Below are 18,432 nucleotides of genomic sequence, written 5' to 3' on the forward strand. Positions count from 1 at the left end.
CATGTATAAGTTGCATCTGGCCCTTTGAGGACCAATATTATGCTGATGTGGCCCTCGGTGAAAATGAGTTTGACATCCCTGCTCAACGTGTTACGTTCCGCTCCTGTCAAGCTGAGCTGTCACCGGGTTGAGATCGTGGACGTGGACTCAGCCCCGGCCGCAGTCAGCACCGTGGCGCTGTTCCACGGACAGTTTGATGCCAGTTTCGTGTCTTGTGAGTGGTGAGGACTGGACACTGCTGTTCCAATGAGCGGGAAGCGACTGGACCACTACTCCGTTCACTAAGGAGTGCTTCTTCAACACGGCTGCGTTTCTCTCCGACAAACACTTGTCGCGTCAAGGTAGGCAGCAACCATGGTTTCTAAATGAAATAACGTGCATTTAGGCGATAGTAAAAGGAGCAGGTAATGTCTGAACGAGGAGTGAAAATGTGCGATATGGGTTCATATTCATTGATTCCATGATAAAGTAGCAAAACCTGCGGTTTATGTTTGTTCTGTGATCTTGAGGTGCAGCGGCAAATGGAATTACGTGTGTAATTGTCGCGTTTTCTGTCCGCAGCTCTGAGCGATGAGAGCAGGGCGACACACACGCTCCCTGTCTGTGCTGGTCTTGCTGATCGTACTGTGCCAAAGTCGGTAAGTTTTATGTCGGTGAAATGTGTTTTCAGCCAGAGTATATTCAGACAGAAAATACTCAGTCAACTACTTTTAGTAACGTCGTTAGTGAAATGCGGTGTTCTGCTTTTAAATAATATGGAACTTAATGTTCTACGTGGTGCCATAAGAAACATGGTGGCCGGGTACATGTGGAATATTATTATTATATTATTATTATTATAACTCAGGAGCCTCAGCCCGCACAGCATGTCAGTATCCTCTGTACACTGTTCATACTGTTCAGTACTTTTTTTTTATCGTTGGCGTAACTTTGAGACACGACGCAAATAATTAGGTAAAATTTGCTTCTTCTTTTTTTGCATTACTTTACCAAGCGACATTTGAGAAATGGCTGAATTATTTGATAAATAATTTAAAAAATAAACTATGGATCAGCTACAAAAAGATGGCTTGTAGATGGAGTAGTTAACTATCTGGTGGTAACAGTGATAAATCATGTGCAGTGTCATGCTGCATTCAGGTCCCGTCAAATGATTTAAGGCGGGGGTATTCAATTAAAAGTCACAGAGGTCCAGTTATAAAAAATTCCTTTTAGTACAAGGTCCGAACCCAAGTCCTGTTTGTGTCTTATAGCTGGTCCCTATGTCCACATTATCATTTATTATCAATTTTCAATGCAGGATATGTTTAACTGAGTGTACTCTTATAACCTCACCATAAATAAAAGTAGACCCAGGCAAATAAATTTCAACCCTTTATGTTAGATTGAAGAACACACAAACCTCAGAATTAAAAATAAAATGGAAATAGAGATGAATAATCCCTTTTGTGGTAAATTAAAGACATCCCAGCCGAAAGAACTGAAGGCTGAAACTTCAAGTAAAAATAAAAAACATCTTCAGAGAGCATAAATGAAAACTGGCTCTTTCAGGGGAAAAATGCAAACAGAACATTTTTCATGAGTGTAAGGGGCGTGTGGCCTGCCAGTAATTTAATTGTACACAAGTAACCTTGTACACAAGCTGTGCCATGTGCACAACCTGTCCACAGGGCACACCTTGACAGTTTGGCACAGCCCCCCTCTCTTTTCTGACCATGACAAGGTGGTGGGAAAAGAGAGGGCGGAAGTCTCTGTCATCTGTCGTGAGAGAGACCACTGGACTTTGTCAGCATCTCTTTTAATGCTGCATGTATGTCCTCTCCTCTTGTGTGTGTTTCATAGTGGTGTTACACTCAGCAAAGAGCTCCATATCTTCGTGAAGGAACCTGACACACACACAAAAGCTACAACGCATCAATGGACAATGATATGCGTGGTGCTCTCTGAGTAGCTGCATCAAGCTGTTAATATTTCTGATTTTCTGGTTGCTGTTGAAGTCGACATCGGGATTTGTTTGAGTTTTTTCACACATCTCAACTTTATGTTTTCACTCAAAAATGTGTCAACTACAGCTTTTAAGCACTTCTTCGCAACTCTCCCATCACTAAAAGATGTTTTATGTTGCCCCAAAATCCACCTTGCCTTTAATGAACATTCGTTTGCATTTTTCTCGGTTATTTTGCCCTCAGCTCGGACTTCAGGAGATAATTCTGCGCAAAAGCTTTGTTTCATAGTTGCGCTTCATGTTATAATTTTTAGTTAGTGCTACGTGTTCAGCCATATGAGGTAAAAGGGTTGAACTGCCTGACGGAAGAATAAACATAAATTTCGTCCACTCATTGTTAACCAGCGGTTTTCTTCATTAACCTCCCTTCATTTGAAGCAAGCTATACTGTCCTCACTGTCTCTCTTCTTCTGTGCTCCGCTGTAGCGGCACTTCTAGGAGCGCTGATCGCGTAGGGCAAACAAACGATCTGAATGACTGAACTGAGTGGCGCTACTACCGTGTTAACTGGAGTAGCAGCGCCCGCCATCTACATCCGCGAACGTCAGTAAAAATCCACCAAGAAAATCTATTCTCGTAAATTTATCATGGAGTAGTCACGGGTCTGGACAGAACCATCCGGACCGCGGACCGCCATTTGGTGATGCCTGATTTAAGGGATTCCTCCCTCTGCTGCATTTAGGTTAGAATGGAATTACCAATTCTCACACGTAAATAAGATCCCCGTTGATATCTATGTTGTATGAAAGATTAAAAAAAAGTCCCCGTTGGGGACTTTATCAGTCCCCAAACGGGGAAATTATTTTTGACACGCTATACATATACATATACATATTTTTATGTTAGATATGGAGTTGTGTACAGGCCCCTGATACACAACAACAACACACAAGGGGCCTGTAAACATGCAATTAGTAAGCACTGCTTGCTCAAGGGCACCTTGGCAGTGGCTGGGAGGTGAGCTGACACTTCCTACTGTCAGCTCACACTCTGGATGGCTTGGTGGGACCGGGAATCAAATCACCGATCTCTGATCACAGGTCACCTGCTCTACCGCTGAGCCACTTTACTGTACAGAATTAGGTTATTTTCGGGGCCAAAAATTCTGCTGGGGCTGGTGCCTCTGATCCCTCCCATGATTATGGTGACATGTGGTGATGTTGTTTTTTCAACATCATAAATGACCTTATTTACATAAATCTTTGGCACACAGTGTTCCGGTCGCTATTTCCCATGGAGGTGCTCTTGAAAGACTCAACCAACAAGCAAAGAGCTTATAAAATTCTAATCCTATGCAATATTACCATCCAATTGCAGTCCCATTTGCCTAGCCTGCAGTTTTGTGCCATTTATAGAACTTGGCTTAAGCATGAGCAGCAAAATGTAAGAAAATGATAATATGATCAAATCTAAAGATGGCTTTGAAATGCTACAGTCTAAATACCATTCAAATAAAACCAAAGCCGGATCCTGGTTTCACAGGTTGTGCTCAGAATCATTAACGTGTGTTTTATTTAGGTCAGAGTCCAATTCAACACAGAACTCCAAAGACATCACAACCTTTACCAAGATCCTGGACAGTCTGCTGGATGGATATGACAACAGACTGAGACCCGGCCTGGGGGGTAAGACAGGAAAGCCTCGTTGTATACTGATAAATATATGTGCTTTAGTTCTGCAGTGATTCACTGTTGCACTGTTCTCAGGTTTGCTGGCTCACAAGACACAAGAGTCTAAACAAAATTGTCAAAACTGAAGCAGTGGATACCATCCTGACTAGCATTGGGCATTTCAAGTAACTTATCTGTTTGAAAATCACTCACCATTATAGTGATACATCCTCATCAGTGCTTCTTCTTTTGTTAGTGGTGATTGCAAATATCTTGTAGTCTGGGCTTGCACTAGGAGGTATTGTGACTAAGCCACTGTGGCTCAGTGTAAAAGAACTGAGTAAGCCACAAAAAGCCACATTCTGTGTCCAAGACAGCGGCGCAGGGCGCTGGGGTAGGGCAATGCTCCCCCGGGAAATTTTTTAAAAAATGGGGTTGTCTTCATGCCTTCTGGTACATTCTGAGGGCAAAATCTTCTGTTCGGTTTACCTACAAAAATACACCAAAGTCAACAGTTCAAGCTTAACTATCTTTATTTCTATCCTACTTTATACAGGTATAAATGTGAGAATCAACAATTATAAACTTGCATTCACTATTTGAAGATACAGTCATACAAAATATTACTCAATGTTTACTTGTAAGTTTTACTTAGACTAGAAGACATTTTAACTTTGACTTAGACACTTTGATTTTAATAAATTTGATTCTTGGTATTACTTAATGTTTACTTGGAAGTTTTGGACTAGAAGACATTTTACCTTTGACCACCACCAACACCATTGGTATACCTTAGTTTAGTTTAGTTTTTTTAATTCGATAACATTATTTTTTATTTCAATTTAAAAAGGCATGAAAAATAGCAAGTGAGTTGAATACACATTTACATGCATCACTGGTTATTCCTGCCGGTCATAGGGATCAAAAGTCTAAGAGTAAAAAAAAGTATTGATAATATCTGTCATTAACCTTCTGATCGGTCTGTCACCACTCCTACCCCCTCTCAGCATTTACCATTTGTTGTTCAATTAGAATTTTAACACAAACTCTACTATAAAACCCTGGATTCTTAATTTCTTTCGATCGATCGTCCTCGTCTTGTCGTACACCAATTTTTGGGTTTAGCTTGTAAAAATAAAATCTTTTTGTTTTTCATTGGGCGAGAGGAAGTCATCATCCGAGTGCATATTTAATGATCAGGAGTGTTCGGGTCACTATTTCTCTCGAATGCGCCGACAGCGCTCAGGGATTTTCGCGAGTCAAAAAAAGTTGTAAGTTTTAGCCTTTTTTTCCTAAAAACAAGGAAAGTACGGAAAGTACGGCAGTCAAAGTACGGATTTTAATCGATGTACATAAAGACTTTGAGAACATTTTCAGAAGTAAGAGGAACAGCGGTGCAGCTGCAAAAAGACAGAGATGACATGGGAGTGAATTGCTGCTCAAGTCTAAGTTTAAATGTAGTCCATTGCGCTCATGGTAAAAAAAACCGTAGGAAAACGGCTTAAATAATAGTTTATTAATTTATTTTATTTAGGAGGAATCCAGTGGGGGATAAGCACACATGTCAGCAGCTTAGACGGAAGTATAAAAACATTATTCACACAGGTCAGACTTCTGCATCATCTCATTAGGGATCCTCCTCTTCCTCATTATGTTTGATATTGGACAGTAAATATTAAGTGGACGTTTGGCTTTCCTTTTTTTTAAAATCTCCAACATAATGCTCTCTTCATGCACATAAATATGCTCTCATCTATATCAAGTTCTGTTCAATAAGACAATCTATTTAAACGTTTTATTGTTGTGTAAATAATTTTTTTTCCAATGAAAATAAAAAGGATTCTATTTTTACAAGCTAAACCTGCGAATTGGTGTATGACAAGGTGAGGACAATCGATCAAAAGAAAAAGAGAATAGAGTGTTTTATAGTAGATTTTGTGTTAAAATTCTAATTGAACAACAAATGGTGAATGCTGAGAGGTGGTAGGAGTTGTGACAGACCAATCAGAAGCTAAATGAAAGATATTATCAATACTTTTTTGTAGTCTTAGACTTTTGATCCCTATGACCGGCAGGAATAACCAGCGATGCATGTAAATTAATATTCACCTCGCTTGCTATAATAGCAAGTAAAACTTACAAGTAAACATTGAGTAATATCAAGTATCAAATTTGTTAAAATCAAAGTGTCTAAATCAAAGTTAAAATGTCTTCTAGTCTAAGTAAAACTTACAAGTAAACAGTTAATAATATTTTGTATGACTGTATCTTCACATAGTGAATGCAAGTTTTCAATTGTTGAATCTTATATTTATACCTGCATAAAGTAGGATAGAAATAAAGATAGTTAAGCTTGAACTGTTGACTTTAGTGTATTTTTGTAGGTAAACTGAACAGAAGATTTTGCCCTCAGAATGCACCAGAATGCAATAGCTCTGTTGCCGCACATCACGGTGGGTCCGGGTTCGAGTCCTGCTCTGGGCTGAGTTTGCATGCTCTCCCCGTGTCTGAGTGGGTTCTCTCTGGGTTTTCCGGCTTCCTCCTACCTCTAAAAACATGCGCTTCAGGTTGATTGGCCAGTCCCAAATTGCCCGTAGGAGTGAGTATGTGTGTGCGTGGTTGTCTGTATTTGTGTGTGGCTCTGCGGTGCACTGGCAAAATGGAAAATGGATGGATGACTGGTGCACTACACACAGCACTGCTGCAGATGTAAGGATGGATCAGGTTGTGGATATGTGTGATGGATGGGGACGTGATACTGGTACCGGTATTATAAAGACAACTGTCTGGATATGACGGGACATCTGAATGCGATACAAAAATATTTAATTCTCTGTGAATTAATCCTGAACATCCACAAATGGGATCCTCGTCAAACAGACATGTCATGTTTGCCTCTAAAATACCTTTAAAATACGGAGTTATTTAAAAACCTTACGTCGGTGAAACTCTCTATCCGACAAGACCAAGAAATGAAGCCGTGCGAGCGGCTTTGAAAGGGGGCGGAGTCAGAGGAATCCCTGGGTTTCTAGAATAACACCTGCCCCCGGCCCGGTTAGCTTTAGAGAATCTGTCACTCTTGTAACAAACCCAGAAGTTCAGTTTACCTCGCTTCATGAAACTGGTCAGGGTTACTGCTCTAACTCTGGGTTAAGTCATCTTCCTTTGTGAAACCGAAAACGCTGGTTTTCCCTGATTTCAGGGTCAACTTACCCAGGTGTTCCACTCGTCGTAACTCGACTTGGTCGTAAATCGACTCTTAAGTAAAAATTCAATCCAGCAGCGCTGGTTCTTGGCTGGGGGTCGTCCGGATCGTCAGCTGGGGCAGCGTGTGGGTTGGTGGGAGCGGGAGACGATCTTTTCATAATCATTGTGAGCTTTGTCTGAATTGTTCGTTTCTTTTTCTCCTTATAAATTTCACGATATGGACGGAAAGCGTTGTTTGCCATCCGTTCAATCCTTGCAAATGTTTCTATGTTCTATGTCCATTTCTTCAAAGTGTGCACGGAGTTTATTTAACAGGGAAAAGCCTTCTGACAAGCTTTGGTGGTGAACATTTTTTCTGTTTCCTCCTCTTCTTTCTCTGCTTCTCTTCTCTCTTCTTCTTCCACTCTTTCTTCTTCCAGCGCGATCAGTTCTTCTTACAGCGCGATCATTCGTAAGTTCTCCAAGGAGAGGTTTTTTGCCAGTTTCACTATTTTCTCTCGAATCTGATCAAGTTCTTCGTCACTTTCAAATCCAGCAGAAGAGTTCACATAACGCTTGACAGTTTTTCCATATGCCATTCATACATTTCTCCGTCACAGCCTCCTAAGCAGCCCAGCCCATCAGTAGTGGGCTGGGCTATTGATCTCACAGTGTGACTGAACAGCGTGTGTGCGCCGTGGTGACTGAAGAGAGCGTGGGAGCCTCAGAGCGTGAGTACTGTGGCTGGAGGGAATGCCCGCATTACCCGGACATTGTGGTCGTAAAGACGATCGGTCGTAAGTTGCATGGGTCGTAAGTCGACGACTACCTGTAATTAAGTTTAGTTAGTTACTCTTGGATGAACACAAACTGGCCTGGTACATAACAAAACTGTCAATGAAGCCCATCTCCATCCATAAAAGAAAAACAGTTAATCTGTTGAAGCAGGCTGCAGCAAACAACAGATCGACAAATCAGTGATGCACAAAACGGTCCAGTTCTAAAGGTTCTCCACTTTTTCATCTTTCCTTTAATTGTTCTCCGACAGTGTTTTCTATTAATTTAATGTGTGTGATACCCAGTAGAATTTATTTTAATTGTTCTCTTCATAATATATTACAGTTCATTGTTCCATGTTGTCAGTTCTACATTTTTGCATGCAGGTTTTTTTAATTGAATTTCATCTTCTTGGTTGTTTTCAGCCAGTTCCTTTCAACTTTTTAGAGAAATTACTAAGGTATTTCAGTGGTTAGCATCCACACATTTTTCAGCTCTTCTCTCTATTTCTGACGTTTAAAGCTCATGATTATACATTATTGTCACTATTTTCCAATTATTTCACTTTTGTCTTCACAGATCGAGTTACTGAAGTGAAGACTGACATCTATGTGACCAGTTTTGGTCCAGTCTCTGACACAGATATGGTAAGTCTGACACCTCACCTTCATCCTGCACTGTGTTTTAAGGTCCCATGACAACACACACAAAGTGTAAAATGAAAAGCCTCAGTACCCTTAAAAGCCTTGCCTGCTCGCTTCAAATAGTTAAAATTAATATTACCTTTTGAAACATGGTGTGGTTTTGAAAGGGTTCGTTAGATCTCTGCTTCAACTAGGAAGCATAGTTCTTTCTCATAGAAAGCAGTCCAAATCCAAATCAGTCATGTGTGGCGACTGTGACATGCTTGTGCTCACGATGAGCAACACTCCAATATCTACCATGGATGGTCTCCTGACATCTCTGATGTATCTGTCAGAGAAAAACACATTTCATGTTACTTTCATTCAGCAAACCATGAATAAAATATGTAATGCTCTTATATAGATTGGTCTCTGAAAGAAAAGCCACCAGCAGTTCTACAATAAAAGAAAAAAAGGAAAATGGTCGGATACCTGGAATAAGCTGAAGTCCATTTTTGGGGTCAATGACCCTAACAACACTGATACCACTTTGGCTCTCACCTTCCCTGTCTGTTCCAGTTATGCCTTCAGTCCTTTTTATTTTTCAAATTTTTTTTCATGCTATTCCTTCCTCTTGCTATCAGCTCAGATTGTCAAATCTATCAAGACTGCCATTCTCTGCTTATTTTCAACTGTCATCTTGTCTGGTTGTTTAGCTCGTAGCTGAACCAAAGTCCTGCACTTGGCCAAAACAAAAGCAGCTGTGATCACTCTCTGCTGATTTGAGCAGCAATTTAGCCAATAATTTCTGATTCTGATGTGCACACTTTTATTTTATACATAACTTTTTATTTTGTGTGTGTGTGTGTGTGTGTGTGTGTGTGTGTGTGTGTGTGTGTGTGTGTGTGTGTGTGTGTGTGTGTGTGTGTGTGTGTGTGTGTGTGTGTGTGTGTGTGTGTGTGTGTGTGTGTGTGTCTGTGTCTGTGTCTGTGTCTGTGTGTGTGAAAAGACTAGTCTGTTTTTTAGTTTTCCCACTACCACAATGCATGATTGCAGTAATATTTCCTCCCACTTGATAAGTTTGCCTTTCAAACGCAATTAATTCCTTCTCATTCCAATAATATTATGTCTGTGTCATTAACTCACTTAGAGCTGTGCTGTGTTGAGCGGGTCCAACACACATGAGCACAGATTTGGTTGTTGAACCAGTTAAGTGCAGCTGCTACAGCAGACTTTGTTTGACGATATTAAACATGGAAAAAAAACCTTTTAGATGCAGTGTGTTTATATGTTAACCAGATGTTTTCTTAGGTTAGATGCATTGTCCTAGCTTGGTTTGAACTTCACATTAAAGTTATTGCAGTTAGTGTCGTCTAAGATGAATTTTGAAACACATAATCACACTTATAATTTGGCACTGTTTGATTTAATGTGAATTGTGTTTGGTTTTCAGATATACTGTTATTTAGTTAGTTCACATCAAAATATGACTGATATGAGTTTGATGCACTTATTTGTAAAAAATAATAAAACGGGAAGTCAGAAAATTGCAGTGCGAGAGAACTTTCAATCACTGCAGATATCAGATGCAAAAAAACATTTTCTGTTGCACACGCACCCACCCACACATACACACTTGTTTCATTTTTTAAAAGGTTTCTTCCATTTCCCATCACACTTCAATCCACCCAACCCCTGTCTTTATCCCACCTGGTCCTTGTCAAATATTTAAGTCATACAGTGCAAGGCAGAGGAGAGTAAGTAGTCACAATCGAAAAGCCCCTTCAAAAGAAAGAAAGAGGAGGAATGGTCTCATGTTTAATTCATGCCATGTCTCCATCAAACTTGCATCAGATAATTTCACTTCATGACAGGAGATCTTTTTTCTGCCTTTGAGTGCTCAGCTCTGATACAGACACATCGCCCACTCACATACATACACTCATGTGCACACACATACACTTTCCCCCTTTTTAGATTAGATATCCTCCAACAGTCATTCTGCCCCGCTGATTGTGAATGTTTGTCATTTCTGGAATATAATCTCTTGTCTGTGCTTCTCACACAAACTGCAAAAACAGTGAGACACTTGAGAAAACTGTACAAATGTGTTTCGTGTTTGGAATTACAAGTCTCTGTGTAGGTTCTCAGTTATCCAGGTCATGGTTACCCAAAGCTGTTTAAATCAATCCACTGGACTTTAAGAAAGTTTCTTGAAAATGTTTCACCTCTCATCCAAGAGAAGAGACTTTGTCAGTTCTGAAGGTAGCTGGTCTTCCATCCATCCATCTTCCACCGCTTATCCAGAGTCGGGTCGCAGGGGCAGCAGCTTCAACAGGGAGCCCAAAACTTCCCTTTCCCCAGCCACATCCACCAACTCTGACCGGGGGATCCCAAGGCCTTCCCAGGCCAGTGTTGAGATGTAATCCCTCCACCTGGTCCTGGGTCTGCCCCAAGGTCTCCTCCCAGCTGGACGTGCCAGGAACACCTCTCTATGGAGGCGCTTCGGAGGCATCCGCACCAGATGCCCAAACCACCTCAGCTGACTCCTTTCGACGCAAGGAGCAGCGACCCTACTCTGAGCCCAATGTGAATATGAGTGTTTCTCACCCTATGTCTGAGGTAGACACCGGCTATCTGCCTGAGAAAGCCCATTTCCGCCTCTTGTATCTCGTTCTTTTGGTGATGACCCATTGCTCATGACCATAGGTGAAGGTAGTAACGAAGATTGACCGGTAGATGGAGACCTTTGCCTCTCGGCTTAGCTCCCTCTTTGTGGCAGCAGTGCTGTAAAGCGACTTCAATACTGCTCATGATGCCCCAATTCTCCGTCCAATCTCACGCTCCATTGTTCCCTCACTCTTGAACTGGACCCCAAGATACTTAAACTCCTTCACTTCTGGAAGGACCTCATTCCCCACTCAAAGAAGGCGATCCACCGGCTTCCTGCTAAGGACCATGGCCTCGGATTTGGTGGTTGGTAGTATCAACTATGGTCATTGAAATGTGAATAGCACTGACCACACCCCACAGGGTTAATAAGCTGGGGCAAGACCAGCCACCTTCAGAACTGACAAAGCCTCTTGGAGAAAAGGCGAAACTTTTTCAATAAACTTTCTTAAAGTCCAGTGGATTGATTTAAACAGCTTTGAAATTACAGGTAGTCGTCAAGACACGAACATTCCACTTACCATCATTCGTTGATACGGACATGCTTACCCGTCTTATGTTTATGTTTTTTTAATTTGACATGGACATAGCAAACACATTGCTCATTGCATTGTTGCACAACTCGTAGATGCATCAGTTTACAATGTGTCAGCACGAGTGCTAATTTTCACCACTTGTCCATGGGAGACTTTTCTAAAAAACAAGAGAATACAAATAGAAAAACAGTATCACTATAGTTAAAAAGAAACACCAAATCAAATCAAAAGATCAAATATATTCTGTTAATATTTAGAGCAACGTTTCAGTACATTACATAACCTTCAATACAAAAGTAAACATAATTTAGTAACCAGTCAGAGGCTATACATGTGACCACACTTGATTTGATTTCAACCATAGTTTGAGCCCTCTGTAGAACACATTACCATCTGTCTCCTACACAGACATCAGTCTCTAGTTTTAGAACCATGGGCAAAGAGTTCCACAGGTTTGCTTCCTTTACTGAGAAGGCAGACTGTCTGAATGAGTTGTTACACCTGGGAACGATACAGTTGCCACTTGCTGTGGCTCGTGTGGTTGCTCTACCAGAGCTCGGGAGTATATTGATCAGTCCAGAGAACAGAGGTGAAACATGACCATGCAAACACTTAAAAACCAATTTGATAGTAGAAAAGAATACGAAATTTTCAAACGTAAGAAGGTTGTGTTGTTTTAAGATACCACAAAGGTGCCATCTCATCGGTTTTTGATCCATGGTTTTTATAGCCTGTTTGTATAATGATTTTACTGGTTTTAAGACAGTTTGAGAGGATTGTGACCATGTTGTAATACTTTATGATAGGTGTGAGAAAATCATGGCATGCATGTACAGTAGTGCAGTTTTGGCTGATAGGTCCCTTCTAATATGACGGAAACAGTTTAAATTTAGTTTAACCTTCTTGCATATATGCTTTACCTGTTTTTCAAATTTTAGGTTTTTATCCAAGATTATACCTAAAAAATTTACTTCACTCATTCCAGCAAGAGTTTCATTTTTGATACAAACCTCAAAGGTATCAGCAGTAGGCCTGCTGCGGATGGAGATGCACATTGAAACTGTTTTTTGTACATTTAAAGTTAGTTGTGATGACTCTAGCCAGTTTGAGATGTTCTCTAATTCCTGTGTCAGCTGTGCAGCTGCCATGCTGGCTGTTTTAGCAGATGCATAGATGACAGTGCCATCAGCATACATCTGGCAGCTCACGCCTGGACAGGTATTCGGAAGATCGCTTATGTACATAGTAAACAGCAGCAGTCCAAGTACCGACCCTTGGGGCACTCCCATGTTGTTAAGGAGTAGCGTTGATTTCTCCCCATTGACCCTGACTCACTGCTGTCTCCCTCCCAGATATGACTTAAACCACTGTAGAGCTTCTGCTGACATTTTTAAGTGTTTTAACTTAGACAATAAGACTCCATGATGGACAGTGTTAAAGGCCTTTTTGAGGTCCACCGTTCCCACAACATGTCCTCTCACCAGTAGTCCTTTCAACCTGTGAAGTAAGTAGCAGTTAGCTGTTTCTATAGAGTGCTTAGGTCTGAATCCAAACTGCTGTGGGTGCAGTACTGTATTTTCCACACTATAAGGCGCACCTAAAAACCTAAAATTTTCTCATAAACCCGTAGTGCGCCTTATAATCCGGTGCGTCTTATATATGGATTAATATTCATATTAATATTGGTTAAAAACATGATCGCTGAAAAAAACCAGGCAGTCTGGCCGCCAGTCATGCCGCACTCCACCACCAGAGGAGCACCCTCACAAGGCACTCGGGCCTACACCTCCTAACAACGGTAGTCAAGGGGCGTCACCGAGTGTCCCGGCTCCGACTGAGCTGCTCTCAGACGGTAGAGCAGACTGTAGGAGCACCGGTGATTGCGTAGCAAAACATAAGGAACTTTCAACAATTCTATTAATAAAGTTTGACTGACTGACTGATCTCAGTATTTCCTAACTATTTGGCGTCGGAAATAACCCACTTTAAACTCAATTGGTCTTAAAAATGCCATTGTGCTGTCATTTAGAATCTAGTGATGGTCCATTCTATTAGTCTGTGGAAACACACGGAGAAACTGGCATAAAGGTGAATGAAAGACCCTCAAAGCTGAAATTCCAAGAGCAGAGTCACTGCTAGACAAAGGTCCCAACAGGCGTGCTGCAATTGATTTACAAATGTAGTTGATAGCTCTGGGCGGGCGGCGGAGGGGTGCATTCAGGCTTGTGTATTCTGCCTGAATGGCGACATGCTGTGAGATTCACGGCGGTGAGACACTGAGGTTAAAGTCAGTTCTATGAGTAAAACAGCGTTTCATTTGCCAGTAAATTAGCAGCCTGACATTAAAACCTAGTTAAAAAATTGTTTAGGACACACAGCAGCAAATAGCTGCACCTCACCTCCGACTGGACCACTGATCGATCGAAACAATATTTAATTAATAAACGAAGAAGAACGTCGGAGCTTAAATATCTGCTTCGAACTTCAGATCAGGAAATAATCCGCTCTGTTCGCACTGAGTGCATTCGTAATGAATTTAACCAGTTTTTAATGTCTGTTTTTTTAATATGCGTGTTGACTTCTTTCTAAGATGGCAAAGTGATCAAGTGATCAGGTTTTCTTGATGAGGCTCAGAATGGCTTATTGACATAACAATAGGGGCCATTCAAAGGTAGTCAGGAAGTCATGAATGCAATCATCACTGCCTGAGCAGCGCAGCTCTATCTAGTGGATGGATTGCGCAACTACAGCAGCTGCAGTTTATCAAATAAATTGTATTTATTTTTATTGTGTGCGCCTTGTAATCCGGTGCGCCTTATATGGAAGGGGAATCCCTTCCATGATGACGCTAGGTAACGCGCCTCCAGGGGTTTTCTCCCTTCTCTCTGTCTTCCGTGGAGGTGAATCTGGCTGGGCAGTAGCCTTCCTCTTTTCTTTAAGAAGGAACCTGTCCATTGTCAGTTGCTTCTGCTTCAACATAGGGGAAATGGTTGACTTTCATTTCGTACTGCGACGCGAGGTCGGACACTCGTATACCACTTTCATATTTTGCTATAATTTCCGTACGTCTTTGCGTACGTAATTTGCGTACGTAATTTGCATACGTGTTACTCCGCTGGCGGTCTGAGTCGAACTGACGCTTACCCGCTGGCCGAGGAGCGCAGCCGAGGAGCGCGTTCGGGTCGACTCGGCTCGTGGAGTACCGAAAATCGGTTCGGGGTCCGATACATTTTCTACTCGAATTTTTTGGTCGAGCACCGATTTGGTCGAGTATAGAGGCGGTCGAGTACAGAGGTATCACTGTACTATCATTTCCGCCCCGAAATGCTCCGTGTTAATGGGAGTGCCTCTGAGCTCTCTCTCAACATGTCCACCCCCCCTCGGCTTTTGCATTTTGTTTACTTGCTCCCCATGAACGCGCGCACCGTAGTGTTGGCTCATAGACTGGATCTTTTCTTTCAGTAACTTATTACTACATATGTTCTCTTATTTTTCTGATGTTTGTTTCTCTTGTGGCAGCACGGTGGCGCGGTGGTTAGCGCTGCTGCCTCACAACACGGTGGACCTGGGTTCAAGCCCCGCTCTGTGCAGAGTTCGCATGCTCTCCCTGTGTCTGCGTGGGTTCTCTCCGGGTTCTCCGGCTTCCTCGCACCTCCAAAAGCATGCGCTTCAGGTTGATTGGCCGGTCCCAAATTGACTGTAGGAGTGAGTGTGTGTGTGAATGATTGTTTGTCTCTATATGGCTCCGCGGTACACTGGTGTCATGCCCGGAGTGTCCCCCGCCTCTCGCCCTATGCCAGCTGGGATAGGCTGAAAAGATGAAGAAAAGAGTTTTTTTGTCCATACAAACAAAGCAAGAGATAATAAAAAAGCATGAAAAAGGGATGCTTTTGGTTGATCTCGCATATGGCTGTAATACATCTACTATTGCCATGTTATTAAAACAAAAGGAAGTTTAAGGAGTATAAGGCATTGCGTGGGTGGTTGGAGAAGTTCAAAAGGACAACTGAAATTCACCCTGTTTTTCAGCATGGTGGGGCAAGAGTGCATGAACCAAACAGGGCAAAAAACAATTAGGACAGCAGTTACACGGTAAATGACCATCATTTTTATTCTTTACTCTATTCTTTGTTTTTTACATTATGCACAACTCTCATTTATTGTGTAATGATCTCATTGTAACATGTATTTGTTACATGTTTTGCTTTGTTACATGTCCCAGCTTATAAACCCTGTGGGGTGTGGTCAGTGCTTTTCACGTTCCAAAGACCGTTGTTAAACCAGTCTGGCCCTTCAACGATTGTTGGTGGGGGTGTCAAAGGGGGTCGTTGAGATGTGAGTTACACCTTTGTAGCATACAAAGGTGTAACTTTGTATGCTACAACGACTCCCTTTGTATGCTACAACTACCCCCTATAAGCTGGGACATTATCAGCAACTCTCTGAACTGAAGAAGTCTCTTGGATGAGAGAGGAAACGTCTTCAAGAACTTTCTTAACGTCCAGTGGATCGACTCAACAGCTTTTGGATAAATAAAACATCAATCATTATAGTTTTAATTTAGTGTCCTATATGTTTTTCCTATTACACCAATTTATTCTTGGATATTTTACTGATAATCCAAATTATATACAAATAATATCCGAGCAGACACTACTCAGATCTCTTTTGTGTTTTGAAATTTTAATGATCAAACAATTTCAGCATAAAATACACATACATTTAGGAAAAGTCAGGCTCCTATTAGTAGATAAGTTTGCGTAAACCAAGTTTTGACATTGCAAATTTTGAAAACAGTCAAAATGGCTCCCTTGGGAGTTCTTGTGTTAATCAACATTGTTTAATTTCGTGTGGGGAAAAAAAATGGCAGGAACATTAGGTGGTAAAAATAAATAAATAATCGGAAATAAAGTTTGTTCAAAAAAATAAAAAACAATTTGAAAGAGAAAAATAGAACGTTGTGTTGAATATGACAGTTCTTGTTCATGCATATTTTGTAGTTCATAATTTCCTATTGCATGTGTTGTATTCATTAATGCACTTTAATGCAATCCATATCAGTTTCAGAATTTTTTGACCCTTTTCCGGTCAAACCACACCCACTTCCAGTTTAAGTCTCGCCCATTCCGAGTACAGATACGGACACAGATAATTTAGATGGTTGAATAGATACAGATACAGATAGTGGTGTACTCGCTCATCCCTAGTAAGTATGTACAGAGTGCCCTCATTACTCGCGGTTAATGCATTCCAGGAACCACACTCGGACAACAAATTCCGCAAAGTAACAGCAAACTATTTTATTATTTATGGTAATTTAAATGCTTATGAACCCTCCCCATACTGATATTAAACCACCTTATATCTGTGTTATCTGTTCCCACACTCTTATTGACTGTTTAAAACACTTTTTCGTGTGTCATGGAAGCTGTGTTTCGTGGAAGCTGCGAGATTCGTGGAACGTAGCTCACTTCCGGATGCCGTCAGCAAATAGAATGTAGTCACATGACTACCTACCAAAAATCCGCGATGAGGTGAAGTTGCGAGTGTTGTTGCGCGAATGCGCGAGGGTGCCCTGTTTTGTTTTTCTATTTTTAACGGTTTGCATAATTAATTTATTTAGTTGAGGTGGCTGGCACCTGTTTCGGATGCCTCTTGGACAGCTTCCTGGGGAAGTGTTCCAGGCATGTCCTACCGGGAAGAGGCCTAGAAGACCTAGGACACGCTGGAGGGACTGTCTCTCGACTGGCCTGGGAACGCCTTGGTATCCCCCCAGGTAGAGCGAGAAGATGTGTCTGGGCATCCCTGATCAGAATGTTGCCTCTGCTGCCCAGCCCCCAATAGGTGGTAGGAGATGGATGGATGGATGGATGGGTGGGTGGACGGAATGGATGGATGGATAGATGGATGGACGGAAGGATGGAAGGAGTTTAAGTGTACTGTGGCTTTTCTTAGCTCAAGGTAAACAATAAACCTTTTTTGACTCTTTTATACAACAGAGGAGTGTCTGCCAATACTTATAATCCAGTGTTGCTATAACATATGTTATAACTCCGCCATGAATGTTGGCAGAGTGAGGCTCTGCTCATGTCTCCAATTTGTGGCTTCGCAGACAACTGGTGTGATGACAGCCGACTGTGACAGCAAGTGTCACAGAAGACGTGGCAAGGCTCTTGTTAATGCCAGGCTGCTCAACAGAGCAGCTGCCAGGAGAGAGTTCAGTGGAATCTGGGTCTCCAGTTCTTGCTAGCCTCATGGCTCATCATCATTTCCGTTGCTGCAGGGTTAATTGTTCATTAGAAAGTAGCGCATATCATAGACCCATGGGCTCTTCTAGTTTTGCCCTTAAACTCCAGATTATATTTTTGGATACAGGTACAACGAGGATTTAAGAGCTGATGTAGCATAAAATCTGTTCATCTCTTGTTCTGATCATAATGTCCATGCATCTTATATCCTATATCCAGTGTCCTTTTCAGAGGTCCACTGGTTGAATTTTTCATGCCAGCCATGCAATTCAAAAGGATCATATTTTATGACCTGTCATTTTCCTAGGTAGTATATTCTCACTTTTAAGAGACACTTGAAATTCTCGTCTCGTTTGTATTAAATTTAGACAATGTAGCTGTCTGTGACTTTACAGCTTGGATGGGATATAAAGCAGTGGGTGGCATTTTAATAGCGCTGTGATGATTTTTTATAATGAGTTCCTGGACTCTATATGAGAGAGATATTTTAAAAAACACAAATTACCACAATGTATTTGTTACAAAATCCTTCCATCCATCCATTTTCTTGATGACGAGATGACTGCAATCAACTTGTTATTAGCCGCTTTTCCAGATCACAGGTCTTGCTGGGGCCTCTACCAGCTGGCTTGGGACATATTGCCAATGCATCGTAGTGCCACAAGAAAGACAAACAACCACTGACACCTCCGGAAAATTTGATATGGATATGGCATAAGATGCATGTTTTTTTAAGGTGGGAGGAAATCAAAGAACTCAGAGAGAACCCAGACAGAC

General features: G+C 41.5%; 1 protein-coding gene across 1 annotated transcript in view; it reads left to right on the forward strand.

Annotated features, from left to right (window-relative positions):
* The first annotated feature begins 227 nt into the window (after window positions 1–227).
* gabra2a (gamma-aminobutyric acid type A receptor subunit alpha2a) overlaps window positions 228–18,432 on the forward strand; it is a 39,652-nt gene continuing 21,447 nt past the window's right edge. Inside the window, exons 1-4 of the mRNA XM_068339054.1 lie at window positions 228–341; window positions 562–638; window positions 3,524–3,630; window positions 8,158–8,225. Coding sequence (XP_068195155.1) covers window positions 571–638; window positions 3,524–3,630; window positions 8,158–8,225 — 243 coding nt within the window. The 5' untranslated portion in view covers window positions 228–341; window positions 562–570. The remainder of the gene's footprint in view (window positions 342–561; window positions 639–3,523; window positions 3,631–8,157; window positions 8,226–18,432) is intronic.

This window comes from Antennarius striatus, chromosome 17 (genome assembly GCF_040054535.1).
Source record: "Antennarius striatus isolate MH-2024 chromosome 17, ASM4005453v1, whole genome shotgun sequence".
Lineage (NCBI taxonomy): Eukaryota > Metazoa > Chordata > Actinopteri > Lophiiformes > Antennariidae > Antennarius > Antennarius striatus.